We start from the raw sequence: 15,443 nt of genomic DNA on the forward strand, positions 1-15,443 counted from the left end.
AGCTCGTTTGCAGACACATTAACCCGAATGTTCCGTTATAATGTATATTTAATTGTATGTTCGAATGACCCAAGCAATATCTCTCCTGTTCTAAAAATGACCAACTTTAATATTAATTAAGAATTAATAAATTGAATTTATAATTAAGAATTAATAAATTGAATTTATAAACCTTTTTAAATATTACTCTATTTTTTGGCTAAGAAAAGTTTTCAACTTTTAAAGAGACTGTTTTTACATCTGCCCGTTGTAATTTTTAGGATCATTAGTGAACAGACCTAATTCCTTGGAAACAAGATTTATAAAGTTGGTTAATGAGAGAGATAAAGTTACGAGATACTGGACATTTGAACAATAACTTATCGAACTAACGTTTGACAGATGCATTTAACAATTTGACCCAACTGTTTCAGTTTTTTAGATGGTCGTGCATTTGGTACATATATTTAGTTTCTTGACAAATATTTAGAGATATATGACATTTCATAAATAGGACACTATATAGAAAGGACATTTCATAAATAGGACACTAAATAGAAAGGACATTTCATATATAGAAAGGACATTTCATAGATAGGACACTAAATAGAAAGGACATTTCATATATAACACTATATAGAAAGGACATTTCATAAATAGGACACTATATAGAAAGGACATTTCATAGATAGGACACTATATAGAAAGGACATTTCATAAATAGGACACTATATAGAAAAGATATTTCATATATAGAAAGGACATTTCATAGATAGGACACTATATAGAAAGGACATTTCATAGATAGGACATTGGGATATTTTTTTAAAAAAAGATGAAATCTTCAACATTGAATACTCCCGTATTTAAAATCTCAAATTCAAGATCAAGGGGTAAAACTCTCTCAAAATTTTGTAAAGTCTTTTTGAAATGTTTAAGTTTGGCATATTTGCCCTTTTCCCCCCTGTTCTCCTTTATTACTGATTCTGTACGGTTATCCAGTTGATTTGTCGAGTTTATAATCTTTAACTTTATCTTGATATAAACCTGTTCTTAAAATATAAAATTAACCCCCNTTAAAAGGAGCTGTAGATGTAATTTCAAGTGACCTTCTTTATATATATATTCTTTGCTTGTCTGTCTGTCTGTCTGTTTGTTTTTTGAATCCAATAAAAGTCAAAACGGCGGAAATAATCGGGCCCAAATTTTTCGTGGGACTGACCCCAGGGAGGGTTTATGGATGATCGAGTTTTCAAAAATTAGTCTCCAATAAAATTTGATTTCCATAAATTATGAAAATCCACGAAATTTTTTTGATAAAATCCGCAAACTTTTTTTGTTTTTGTCTTATAATGCATACAAAAAGAATATGTTCAGAATTTAAATATAAGATGGGCTCTAAGGCGCCCTGTAAGCCAAGCTCATTTATAAAAGGGAAGGTCCTTTTCACAACGCTGCCTAATCCATGGATTATTTTAAATTGTGGTTTAAGTGCAAATGTGAATTGCGGATTTCTTGCTACAAAAACAACGGAAAGAATTATGGTAAACACTTTTCAAGCTATAAAAACTACAATATCTTCCAAATTTTTTTTTAAGAAACCGTTGTGAATCGGTCATGGCCCTCTATAAATGGCTGGTGGGCCAGTTAAGGGTATCTTTGCTAGGGTATAACCTCTAGGTACCCTAGAAAAAAAGAATATCAATTCCTTATTTTAGCAATTTTTGTAAAAAAGTCTTCAGATATTTTCGTCGGTCAATATCAAGTCAATATGCAATATTTTGAAAACACCATTATAAAATGTCATTATTATTGAGGATAAGGTTATTTGACACAGAACTTTTAAACAATTTATTTTTACAACAATGTCCATATACGGTTTTCAAGATATTAATCGACGACGAAAATAAAACGTATACAGATTTTGAACCATAAATTAAAATTTACTTTTTTTATAATTATCATTTTGCTAAATTTCTTTAGCTTGTAAACCTCAAAATGTTATTTTATCTCAAAATATGAACATTTTTGAAGATTCTTCCTATTTGAAGAATTGATAATTGGAATCAGAGACCCCCCTCCCTCAAAATAAAATAAGAAAAGGTAATGTAAATTTAAATAGATATTAAACTATAAAATATACTTTTTAGGTTTTTAGAATTTCGTATTAAAATTTTTGCTCAGATCTGACACGTTCATTACCAATAACAATAATCAACATAAAAATAACGACTATCTCATTTTTATATTTTTGAAGATTTAAATTTAAAATTTAAAAATTACCAATAAAGTATTTTGGTCTGGAAAACTTCTCATTTTGCAACATTTTTTCACTGAATATATAAATCTATGTATAGATGTGTTGAATCTTGACACGTAAGCCTAATTAAATGACGGATTCGTACTTGTATCTCCTGTAAGCTGATACAAGTATGCAATACTTCAAGATTAACTGTTATTCACGTGTAAACATTAATGATTGAGCTTTAAACATATTGTCGGACGTATCTACAGAGCTCACGGCGATATTACAGGTTCAAGCATTCAAGTAAAATTATGAAACTCACATATATAATTAAGATGTCTGCTGGCCATTATTACAGGGTGTTCGAAGAAAGAGGGTGTTTCAATGTTAACAAATCTACAGGGTGATACTTATTAAAATCTGTTTGGCTTTCTTTATGCAAGATGATTAGGATTCGAAGATAATTTTTTAAAGTTTCCTTTTTAGGCACATTCCACTGTCAATCGGTTAGAAAAAAAAAAAAAAAAATCTTCTGAGCGTATAAAGAAATGTAGTAGAAATGTATAAGAGGGGTAGAGAGGTATAAGAGGAGTAGAGACTAGAGAGGTATAAGAGGAGTAGAGACTAGTGAGGTGTAAGAGGAGTAGAGGGGTATAAAGAAGATGAGTATAGATGGGTATAAAGTAGAAGAGGAGGGGTATAAAGAAGATGAATAGATGGGTATAAAGAAGAAGAGGAGGGGGTATAAAGAAGATGATCAGAGAGGTATTAGAGGATCGAGTACAGGGGTATAAAGAATATGAGTAGAGGGGTATAAAGAAGATGAATAGAGGTGCCTAAAGAAGATGAGTAGATGGGTATAAAGAAGATAAGTTGGGGGGTATAAAGAAGATAAGGGGGGGTATAAAGCAGATGAGTAGAGGGGTATAATGAAGATAAATAGAGACAGGGGTGTAAAGAAGATGCATAGAGGGGTATAAAGAACATGAGAAGGGGGGTAAAAAAATTAAGAAGATGAGTATACAGAATTAAGTTGAGTGGTATTAAGAAGAAGAGTTAAGAAGTAAATAAATGAGTAGAGAGGTATGGGTATAAAGAGGAGAAGTAAGGGTATAAAGAAGATGAGTAGAGGAGAGTAGGAGGTATGATTGTAACATATGGAGAATCAAGATTGAGATAAGGATAGAAATTATTCTTATTCACAGTAGGGGTTCACAACACACCATATACACACAGGATACAGGGGGATACGATATACGCTATTAGGAAACAGGACGATATAATATCCACTAGGATACAGGCTAAACAATATCCACTAGGATACAGGGGGATAAAATATACATGCAGGATACAGGGGAATATGCAATATACACTAGGATACAGGCTGATACAATATACATGCAGAATACAGGCGGTTGCAGTACAAAACATAATAATATCCTTACAGTCGTTTCTGAAGTCTCATTCTTTGCGGATAACCCGGTGTACAGTAATGAGAATAAAAATAGAAAATATTGCAGTTTTCCTGTTTTATTTTTCCATTGCTTTTGGATTTGCATTCATTCACAACAATTAAACGACTTTTGAATTTATACACAACAATTTTACGACTTTTGAATTTATTCACAACAATTATACGACTTTTGCATTTATTCACAACAATTATAGTGCTTATGCATTTATTTCGCAACAATTATACGGCTTATGCATCTATTTCGCAACAATTATACGGTTTTTGTATTTATTCACAACAATTAAACGACTTTTGAATTTATTCACAACAATTATACGACTTTTGCATTTATTCACAACAATTATACGACTTTGCATTTATTCACAACAATTATACGACTTTTGCATTTATTCACAACAATTAAACGACTTTTGAATTTATTCACAACAATTATACGACTTTTGCATTTATTCACAACAATTATACGACTTTGGCTTTATTCACAACAATTATACGACTTTTGCTTTATTCACAACAATTATACGACTTTTGCTTTATTCACAACAATTATACGACTTTTGCTTTATTCACAACAATTATACGACTTTTGCTTTATTCACAACAATTATACGACTTTTGCTTTATTCACAACAATTATACGACTTTTGCTTTATTCACAACATTTATACGACTTATGCATTTATTTCGCAATTCAATTATAGGGCTTATGCATTTATTCACAACAATTATACGATTTTTGCATTTATTCACAACAATTATACGACTTTTGCATTTATTCACAACAATTATACCACTTTTGCATTTGCATTTATTCGCAACAATTATACGACTTTTGCATTTATTTCACAACAATTATACGACTTTTCTTATTTCTATCAAACTCTGATTTTCAAATCCCTTTATCTTTGCAACCCAATGTAGTAGGTAGACCTTAGATATTTAAAACTATGAATTCTGTAGGATCGTATTATCTAAGTTAAAAATATAAAAGGTTGCAAAGAAATAAGAATTAGAAAATTTGAGTTTGAGGTGAAGACTTAGTTCCTGTATTTTACTAATTTTGAGGTAGCACATGCAACAAAGGGAGGGAAGGTTCAAAGATGAAAATGTTATTATTATTTTCATCTTTGAACTTTCCCCCCCTCTTACACCCCCCTCAGATGTACAAAGCATTTAATTATAAAACCCATTAATTCCCAGTCCCATTTTTGGTATAATATTATTACAAGACAAACTATTTAGAATCAGACGACTGATTCATTGCAAAACTTTAGAACACAGACTTCCTCGACCACGCTGAACTAGTTACAACTTGTTTTCAGAAGTAATTGTTAAAATACATTGATTTTTGCAACCTTTAGTTCACAGTGAGGACGCTGATCTAGTTGCTGCAAACTAGACTAGACCCCTCTTAAAGGAAGAGACCGGCTATGTAACACAGTTAAGCTGAAAGTGCAATAGTGTAGAGAATAACATTAGGATTCATTTGATACCAATAAGATATTTTTGTGATTTACAGGGTGTCCCCCCCCCCCATTTATGGACATTGTACCTGCTGGTCACACATTGTGGTAGAATAAAACGAAGTTTTGTGGGTTAAAACGCAATTAATATCTTTGGAGCACATTTTCGAATATTAAACATATTTTTGAAGGTTAAAACGGCATTTTAGAGAAAAATGATTCATCCACNTCAGCACATTTGAACGATGTTTAGTAAGCTAAAAAGTCTAAAAAGGGCGTTAAATCTTTTGTAATATTTCACCTATTGTTTCAGCCAGAAGTGAAGAAATGTTTTTTTTTCAATTTTTAATTAACATGGACAAAACATGTAAAACATAACATTTTTCAAACTAATGTCATCTAGTAACAGATTGGGAAAAATAATCAACTAATATCAATGAAAATAAGTTATTAAAATTCATTTTTAAAATCTCGCAGGTTTATGCAAATTCAGCCAGGGTCGCTTGTTGGAGGATTTTTTTAAATTGTGAAGACGACATTTAAAAAAAATCTGCAATTATAATAAAGAAAGAGCAAAGGTTTAGATGATACTAAAATAATCAATTTTACGGTTCTACAATGGCCTTCATCGATCATTTCTATTTTAATTATGTTACTAAGCAGCAAATTAGTATATAAAATATAATATATATTCTTTATGTGCTTTGTCCGGATTATTAAATAATTATAAGAAACGTTTCTTCTGCTGACTGAAACAACTGGTGAAATATTACAAATGACTTTACGCTCTTATTCAAAAAGTGTAAAAATGTCTCATTGGTATAAAATGATTTCTAAAGTTTTTCTCTGTTCAATACTGCATTCTCAGTTCAAAACTTCAAATATGTTACATAGCCGGTCCCTCCCTTTAAAGCACACTGATCGAATTTCAGTGAACACTTCCTAAACTTCACTTATGATCTAATTTCCTAGTCTACTCTAATCTAATTTCAGTGTACAAATACACTTCCTAGATTACTGTGGTCTATAATTTCAGTAAATAATACTCTTCCTAGAGCACAGCGGTCTAATTTCACTAAAGAATACACTTCCTAGAACACTGCGGTCTAATTTCAATAAACAATACTCTTCCTAGAGCACAGCGGTCTAATTTCACTGAGAAATACACTTCATAAAACTTTACATTTCCTAGGTTTGGAATGCACTGTATTCATTTAGAAGTTTTACGATATGAATCATAGAACTAAACTTTCATAATTACCGAATATTAAGCTTGGTAAACTATTACCGTTTCATTATTATTCCGATCCCTAATTAAATATTCATGAAGTTCTTTATTCAAACCCACAGGGTTGTAATTTATGCTAAATATCTCCCTTTTTATCCCCCGCCTCCCCCCCTCCCCTCTGCAACAATATTGCAGACAAACTGTGCAATGTGCAGAATTCATCATGGTATTCTAACTGTTAACAAATGCTATACAAAATTAGAGCACTTCGAAAATCGTATAATTAGGAAAATTTTACGTTTTTCTAAATATACATAAAAGAGTTTCTTTATTCCTGCAGCCTGCTGAGGGGGCGCATCCATGGGGGGGGTCTCTTTATATTACATCTGCTTGCATTTTCCTTCCTCAGGCAAACTACATTCTACATTGCATTGCATTGCACTCACACAAACTAAAAGATTAAGTAAAGAAATTGAATATTATATTCTGATTCACAACAATACCCTTCAAAACTTTGTCAAATCAAGTATTGCATTGAACATCCACGTTTCCCATCCTGAAAACTGAATATTTTTATTTGTGGTTTCTCTAAAAAAGTAATTCGCACATTTCTTGCTTCAGAAACGATGGAGAAATGAATGTTTCAAAGGTACATTGGACATGCCACGCTATAAATGGAGGGTCACTTGAAATTAAGCATGTATTCCATTTAAGTATAATTACATCCTATAAAAAAATACCTTAAAATCTCACTTTTGTCTTTAGCTAAAAAGTTTCATTAACAAAAGCTTTAATCAATACTGCCTTCAGTGTAAATACGCATATGATATCATAATTTATAAAACAATATGTATCAATCCTATGAAAATATAGATATTTTTAGAAACGTTTCCATCTCTATTTTTAAATTTTAAATTTAAATTACATAAATAATTTATTAACACTTGTAATATGGAAATGTGTATATGATCGGATAGTTATAAAGGTATCAATATTTTTATTGATATTATTTATTGTATGTATTAAAATATTTTTAGACCATGTAGTATAATTTTAAAGGGTGAAACTTAAACTTATTTTAAGATATCTTATAAATATAGATTTTTACTTATCTTTCGTAATTGACCCTAAAAAACAAATGAACTTATTTCATATTTGTTGTAATGTATATTCATATTAGAATAAAAAAAATAATTATGCAATCCGCAAATCAGTATATTGTCGGATCCTGGAACCAGAGAAGACCATACTCAACTTCCTCTAATTTTATACACTCGTTATTTATCATGTATTTACAACTAGACGCAATAAATGTACTTCTAAAGTGGTGACCCCAGACAACAATCGTACCAAGGCCAAAAACACTGCCTCCTGATCGGAAACAGAACAAGAATTGGACGAAGATAACAGTCTCAAGCTTAAATTCACTATTCCTTCTTCCTACAATCTAATCTAATCTAATCTAATAATTTATTTTTCCGTTGAAAATATGACAGGTTGATGCATAAAAGTACATATCTATATGATTTCTATTAATTATCAACGGAAGTAGAGCAGCCATAGCAGAGCTGTTTTCAGGTTGATCTCCTGGCAGTTTACCGTGGTATCAATTAGAACTGAATTGATGTGATGCGTCGTGGGACTGGATTTGGAGAAGACGGAGGAACAGGGTCAGATTTGCTCAATTAACATGTTATAAATTTGGTTCTTGATTTGAGACAGTAGGCAGAAAACAGAAACAGAGGCGCCAGGAACTATTGCATTCCTAATTTTTTTTGCGCTGGAAAAAAATTTAGCAAAAGTTTAAGGTCCACCCATTAACAATACCTTTTCCAAAAAAAACAATGCCAGCGCGCTGATTTTTATAAGAAGGATTTAAAAAATGCAAATTGCTTGACTTAAAAATCCATTGTCATAGAAAGAAAAATTATGTATATGCAGTTACAGCAAAATAGTTTGTTGCAAATAAAATTGTCACTCTTTGACAGCAAATGATTTTTAATCGTAGATTTAAAAGAAAGTTTATTAGTAATACTTGAAATTTCAGGATTATTTAGAGATAAACTGTTCCAACATTTAGGCAAATCAAAGAAAGGAAATCGACGTAAAGATTAACTATCAACTCTTGGGATAAAATATTCATCAGAGTTTCTTAAATTATACAGGTTCACAGTCAATACAGAGTTTTTTACAAAAACAATTCCAAAAGATACTGGGCTATAGTTTTTATCAATTGAATGCATTAACATAAGTTTCTGCTGAAGGATTAAATCATGAAATGGTAATATCAGCTACTCATGGAGCTAATAAGCTAAACTCATGGGGGGGGGGGCTCTTTTACTATTACATCTGCTTGCATTTCCCTTCCTCAGGCAATCTACATTCTACATTGCATTGCATTGCACTCACACAAACTAAAAGATTAAGTAAAGAAATAAAATAGTATAGTCTGATTCACAACAATACCCTTCAAAGCTTTGTCTAATCAAGTATTGCATTAAAAATCGAAATCCATGTTTCCCCATTTTGAAAACTGAATATTTTTATTTGTGGTTTCTCTACAAAAATGACTCGCGCATTTCTTGCTTCAGAAACAATGCAAACGATGCATAATGAAGGTTTCAAAGGTACATTGGAAATGCCACTCTATAAACATTTCCATCTATATTTTTCATCCTTTGAAGCCTATACCACAGTGTGACAGTATTTAAAAGGAATTGCCTGATTTTGTGCCCCCCCCTTGGCAACATTGTGCCCCCCCCCCCTCTTAAGAAAATTACATAAATAATTTATTATAATGCTTGTAATATGGAACTGTGTATATGATCGAATAGTTAACATTGTTAAATAGGTATAATTTTTTTCAAAAAAGGATGTTTTAATGGGGGGGGGGGCACAAAGTTCTTTTTGCGCGCTGACGTGCGTAAAATGTGCCCCCCCCCCCTCCTACACAAATGCTCTCGTATGGCCCTGTTACACCTAGAAGCAATAAATGTTCTTCTAAAATGTCAACATTTCAACTATACTAATTGTTTTGTTTTTATATATCCACACTTCAGTTCAATAAAACATGTTAATTACTCATTCGGCCTCACATACATAAATAAATGAGTTCAAGGGCTAAAACTAGGAGGGGGGTGGCAGACAGGCGCGTGCCACTCCCAGCCCTGTGAGATCAAATTTAATGTAAAATGTTAATAAACGTTATAAAATAAAAAAAATTCTGCGAAAGAAGACGACTTGTAATAGAATCACATTCTAGAATTTCTATTGCGGCATTGTTCTATAATGTTGACATGTGGATGATGGTGGGTGAAGACTGAAGAAAGGAACGCCGAACGATAGGCTGGCTTTGAAAGAATAAACCCAACTTTAAGGCCTTTCCCAAGCCTAACTTCTGTGCCCTAATAATATTTATTTAGAATATATTGGCAAGCATTAAAGTGGATCCAAAATTCTTATACTTTCGGATATATATATATCACTTATGTTCTTTATCTATTCAGTGATGTATAAATTTGTAAATCAAGGTCTCTTCTAGACACTACTTTATACTTCCTTGGGGTAAATGGGGTCTGTCCTAGTGAAACAAAAATGTTATTTAGGACAGACCAGAACTAATTGTAACAAATCCTTGTCGGGCAACCCTTATATAAAGAAACCTTATTTCCAGAATAAGAAATGGCGCGGAAAAAGAATCCCGAAGAGTTCGACGATGACGAAGAAATAATGGATTATGGGGAGGAACCTGACTTTAACGATCCTGAAGGTTTCGTAGACGATGTTACGGACGAGGTAACCAGCTTTGCAACCGATTAAACCGATCCATAAACATTCTTCGTTCTTTAATAGTCTATAACTAGATTCAAACTTGTAAGTAAAATTTATTATTTACAAATACTTTCCTGTGAAGTTAGAGGAATTTTATTTCACCAAGACCAATTGTGCTTACAAAACATACAGAGCCTAGCGAGGGATGTTTTGTTAGCAAAATTGGTCAAGGGAACCCATGGTAAAGTAAAAATATTTAATATTCGAAAAAATATTGTTCACGAGTTTACCGTCTTTTGAGATTTGCGTACTAAAATGTTGTCTGAAGATCTACGATTCCTTTTTTCTTCCTTTAATTTTTTATTTCCCCCATTATTTCGATAGTTTCACAGGTTGCATTAGATACTTTAATGACATGAAAAATAAAATTTCGAATTTTTCAATGTCCATTTTTGTTGTTGTTACCACTTGTCCGAGAAAATTTTTAAATCCGTGAAAATATTTGTTTGAACTGTATTTTTATTTTTATCCTGAGCTGCCCGAGAAAATGTTAAAATCCGTTAATACTTTGCGTAAAACTACTTCCTGCATGGGAAGAGGTTATCTGATGCATATGCCAATAAATATTGTTAACCAGGGGGGGGGGGGGTAAAAATAGATTTTCTTGACTTCTTAAGTGTCACGGTAAGGAACGGCTCAATGAACATATATTTTCTGAAGGATTACGGTTTGGCCGGCGCGGCTATATGAACATACACACACACATATTCTACTTTTTATTTAATACATAATATATTTTCATACTGATTCATGATTAGGAGTTGATGCCTGATGTACTCAGACAGAAACCCCGTGAATCCGACGGCGTTGATTCTGTTATTGTTGTCGACGGAGTCCCTGTTGTCGGAGCCGACAGGGTCGACAAGTTGAAGAACGTGATCAGGAAAACCTTCGGGAAGTTCGGGAAACTGGTGAATGAACATTATCCTCTCGATGACGAAGGTCAAACTAAAGGTAAGGTGGGGGGTAAATATGTTGTTGAAAAATAACACTCTCTACTAAAACCCACTTTTCCTCCGGTCAGAGTAGTGAAAATCACTGCAGTACACATCGAAATTGAAAGAATTTGGTGGAAATTGAAAAATTGGACATCTTCAGGCAAGTTTTTATGTCCTTTTCGATACTATTTCCCAAAAAAAATATTTATTTACACCTAAAAATCATTATATTCAGTGAGATATAAACCTGAAAAATGTGCCGAACTTCCTAACTTAGGGGGGGGGGGTGCTAATTATTTAACGAAAATATTCACCCCTGGTTGTATAGGATACATCTTCCTTGAATACAGTTCCCCTGATAATGCTGAGAAGGCTGTAGCTGGTATGGACAACTACAAGCTTGACAAACAGCATACTTTCCTAGTCAACTTATTCTCAGGTAATTCATTCAGTTGAGCTCAAAACCATCTAAACTGTGGTGTCTAATAGGAGTTTGAACTTCAGAACCGATTTTCATTCGTTAAATTAACATTTTGCGTATTTGATTTTGCTTATTAAAGATTTTGTGGTTGTGTATATATTTCATTTGAGTATATTAAGCTAATATATGAAGCCTGATTTCAATGAAAAAGTATATTTAGCATTTTATTATATTTGTTTTGACGATTTTAAATGAAAGATCAAAAACAACAGAAAATATGTCGAAACATACCTGATCTTCTTTGTTGTTGTTAGTTTTGGTGACTCATCCAGCCATACTACGCTTAGAATAGGGTTTCCAATTTCTTGAATTCTTCAGGATCATTTTAGAGCTGCAAAGACCATACTGAACCTTTCTAGAAGCTGGTAAGAATGATAAACCAATTAAAGCTTTAGAAACATAGGAGAGGAACCCTTTCTGAACCAAACTATGACCAAATCTACTACCTAGATGCTACACAGAGCTAGGTGTGACATCCTGAATAGTGTTTACGGGACGATAATTTCGGATCCATTTCAAAAGAAATAATCGTCCCGAGTCCGAATTTAATAAATTTGAGTCGCGTCTGAAATCCGCCAAAACCCGGCTTCAATTGAGCGCCGGCTTAAATCTTGAAACATTGAATACAATTTTATGTGGAACCAACCATATTTGAGCCGCATCTCTTTAAACCACAGCGGTCTAAATTCTATAAATTCGGCCTCCGTAAACTTGTTTCAACGGAGCTCTGTTGAGCATATAGGGGGTGATTTATTTGAAAATCAGTTAAGAAAGGTTCTGCCCTTTATTTCCGAAAATATTAATGGTTTATCATTCTTAGCCGGAAAAAATGGTAACCCTAGTTTAGAATGATCAGATGTCAATGGGTTAGTAAAATGCATGTGCTCTCTCCTACTAGCAATCCGCTAGATCCGGTGATTTCTTCAGATCTATTTTTTATCTTATTCTTACTCACCCAAAGGATTACTGATCTAGACAGATTTCGTACTTTTAACTATCCTTAACGTGCCATAAAACAAGAAGACATAAGAGGTATTTGAATAATGATATTTTTTGTAAGTTTTCATTTCCTCCCTAATTTGATCCATGCTCTTTAATAAGACAAAGAAAATATAATATTTGTTTAGATTTTGAGAAGTATGATAAGATTACTGAAGAGTGGGAGGAACCAACACCGAAGGTATTGCAATTATCATCAATTTTTTAAAATTATTGTAATTTTTCTGTAAAATTCCCATTTTACCCTCTCCTCAAAGTTGGCTTCCCGGATCCGCAAAAAAATGCGGATCCACGGATCCGGATCCAAGGGGTAAAACATCAACCAAAAACTGCAAAAAAAAAAAAACTTTTTAAGAAATGACCTGGATCCGGATCTGGATCCATTTCCAGTGCGGATCCAGGATCCGGATCCGCATTTAAATTGAATTGATCCTAAGCACTGCCTCAAAGATATATTTCTCCATGAACTTATTAATCCTCAAGAGCAAAAAATCTTGTTTGTTATAGCTACAATCTACAGTCTACACCACCCATCCTATTGAAAATCCCCCCCCCCTCACCGCAACTAAAAAAAAACATTTTACCCCTTTTGTGAATTCCTTAAATCAGCTTGGGTATACTATAGGAGTACGTAGACCAAGGTAACCTAAGGAGCTGGCTTCTTGAACCAGATGCAGCTGATCAGTTCAGGTATTTTACTGTCAAAAAAAAAGATACGGGACTGGAAGTGTAATTCTAAGTGACCCTCCATGCAAATCAGAACTGTCTTCTTAAATTTGAATTAGATATTGATGTTAAAAAAAATATTTTCAAATAAAAGTGACTTGCAGGAAACAGAAATGCATTATCAGAATATAATACTTTTAAACCTAGAAAAACGATCACAATCTTCTACCTTATTGAGAAGATAAAGGTTGCATGGGTACCGTTGTGATTCGGGCATTGTCATCTTTGCATGAAGGGCCACTTTACATTACGATGAGAGTCCCTGTACAAGTTTATCCTCTACTCATGAATTGTGCCTCTTTGTTCGTCTTCTTTCCTAGTCCATCTGTGTAAATGGGTCTTATTTTAATCCCGCCTCGAAATATATCATCCTCATAAATGTTTAAGTTTTACCCTCAAATTATTCACCCTTAAAAATATTAGTTTTCCCCAATTCTAAAAATTGATAAGTGTTCATCTAAATGCAAGTGTTTAATCTGAGTTTTTACTTTTTACTAAAAAATTCGTTTATTTTTCCCAATTCAGCGCATAAAAACTTTTTTATAAATAACTGACATGGGGGGAGGGAAATTATTTCCAAGAAAATATACACCCTTCTGTAAACATGTCTGATATGTTAAGATATAATTTTTGAACCTGTCAAAACGACCAAATTACTCGACTGAATTAATTGATTTATAATTCAGTGTTATCCATAATGGAGGATCTATGGTTTCCATATTTACCAACAATATCCCTGATCCTGTAGAGGTAAATCTATAAATGTACGGGGGGGGGGGGGGTCTCAGTAAATAAAGTTTTTCGATGTTGGCAACCCTTTATTATTTTACTTTTTTGCAAAAGAAAATTTGCAAAGTTCCAGTTTTTCTAAAAATATAAAATAAATTTAATAACATGATAATGCAACAAATATGATTTTGCAAAGTAGCCAATTTTTTGCAGATTAGTAAAGTAGAGCCTGCGGGCTTTCCATAAATGTATCAAATATTATAGATTTGTGTCACAATAAGGAAATAGAGAGGGGCACAGTGGTTTAAAATAACGACAACAGAAAATAAAGTAAAAATTATACAGTGATCTAATTAGATGGTTAGGAACATATTTGTCAAAAAAAATTGTCAATAAATCAATGCTAAAATCGATTATTTCGTTTTCATTATTATATTGAATTTATAATTTAATTCTTTGCATTTATTCGCAGATTTCTTCAAATTCTTCAAATGTCGTCTTTTCAACAATAATTCTAGAAAATCTGCGAAAATCTTTGTGAATAATGAGAAACCAGAATAATGAGATAATGGAAACTAATAGTTGAACAAGATTACTTATTTTCGATGATAAGATTAATTTTTAGTTCCTAATCATGTCCTTATACAGGACGTCTGTAGTTTATTGTAGAACTTTTTTACATTTTATGATGTCTTTATTTAATAATTTAAAAAAACTAATTCTGAAAGCGTATCCATCCCCAAAGTACGAGTTTTGAACATCGAATTTGTGCTCAAACTCAGGATTTACAGATCTTTAAAAAGTTTAATGTCTCAAATGAATCCGAAAGAAGCTTTCCACAAGACTGTATACTCAGTTCAACTACCTTACATAGCCGGCCACTCCCTTTAATTCAGCTGTCTGATATAAGAGTTTTAAGCCAATCTATTTTTTTCATATGTCCACGATTTAAACCACTTTGGAGTGTGAGGGGGTCCCTTGAACTCCCCCCCCCCAAGACTATTTTGGGTAAACCTACGTTAGCCTGACCGGGGGGTTAAGTTTGGAGGGAAATATAGTTATATAAAAGAAACCCATATAATCTAGGTTTCTGCCCGAGAAGGTTGGACAGAATCCTACGTAAAGTGGTCTCCTCTTGGTACCTACCTTACCACCATTCATACAAGGTAGGTTTTTGTTTTAGAGTTTAGAAGGTATCAGAATCCTAGGGCCCCCCCCCCCCTTCTACTTGGTACCCACTATCTCAGGGGTGTACACACTAAAAAATATTTTATTTTCCCCAAATCAGCGAAAAAAAAAACCTAAAAATAACAATATTTAACTTGGGGGAAATTATTTTCTAATGGGGGG

At 32.8% G+C, this 15,443-nt stretch overlaps 1 protein-coding gene across 1 annotated transcript in view; it reads left to right on the plus strand.

Annotated features, from left to right (window-relative positions):
* The first annotated feature begins 10,039 nt into the window (after positions 1 to 10,039).
* LOC111700655 (eukaryotic translation initiation factor 3 subunit B) overlaps positions 10,040 to 15,443 on the plus strand; it is a 15,668-nt gene continuing 10,264 nt past the window's right edge. The window contains exons 1-7 of the mRNA XM_023471639.1: positions 10,040 to 10,184; positions 10,979 to 11,174; positions 11,487 to 11,597; positions 12,767 to 12,819; positions 13,264 to 13,328; positions 14,051 to 14,114; positions 15,180 to 15,259. Of these exons, the coding sequence (XP_023327407.1) occupies positions 10,071 to 10,184; positions 10,979 to 11,174; positions 11,487 to 11,597; positions 12,767 to 12,819; positions 13,264 to 13,328; positions 14,051 to 14,114; positions 15,180 to 15,259 (683 nt within the window). The 5' untranslated portion in view covers positions 10,040 to 10,070. The remainder of the gene's footprint in view (positions 10,185 to 10,978; positions 11,175 to 11,486; positions 11,598 to 12,766; positions 12,820 to 13,263; positions 13,329 to 14,050; positions 14,115 to 15,179; positions 15,260 to 15,443) is intronic.

This window comes from Eurytemora carolleeae, unplaced genomic scaffold (genome assembly GCF_000591075.1).
Source record: "Eurytemora carolleeae unplaced genomic scaffold, Eaff_2.0 scaffold406, whole genome shotgun sequence".
NCBI classification, from domain to species: domain Eukaryota; kingdom Metazoa; phylum Arthropoda; class Copepoda; order Calanoida; family Temoridae; genus Eurytemora; species Eurytemora carolleeae.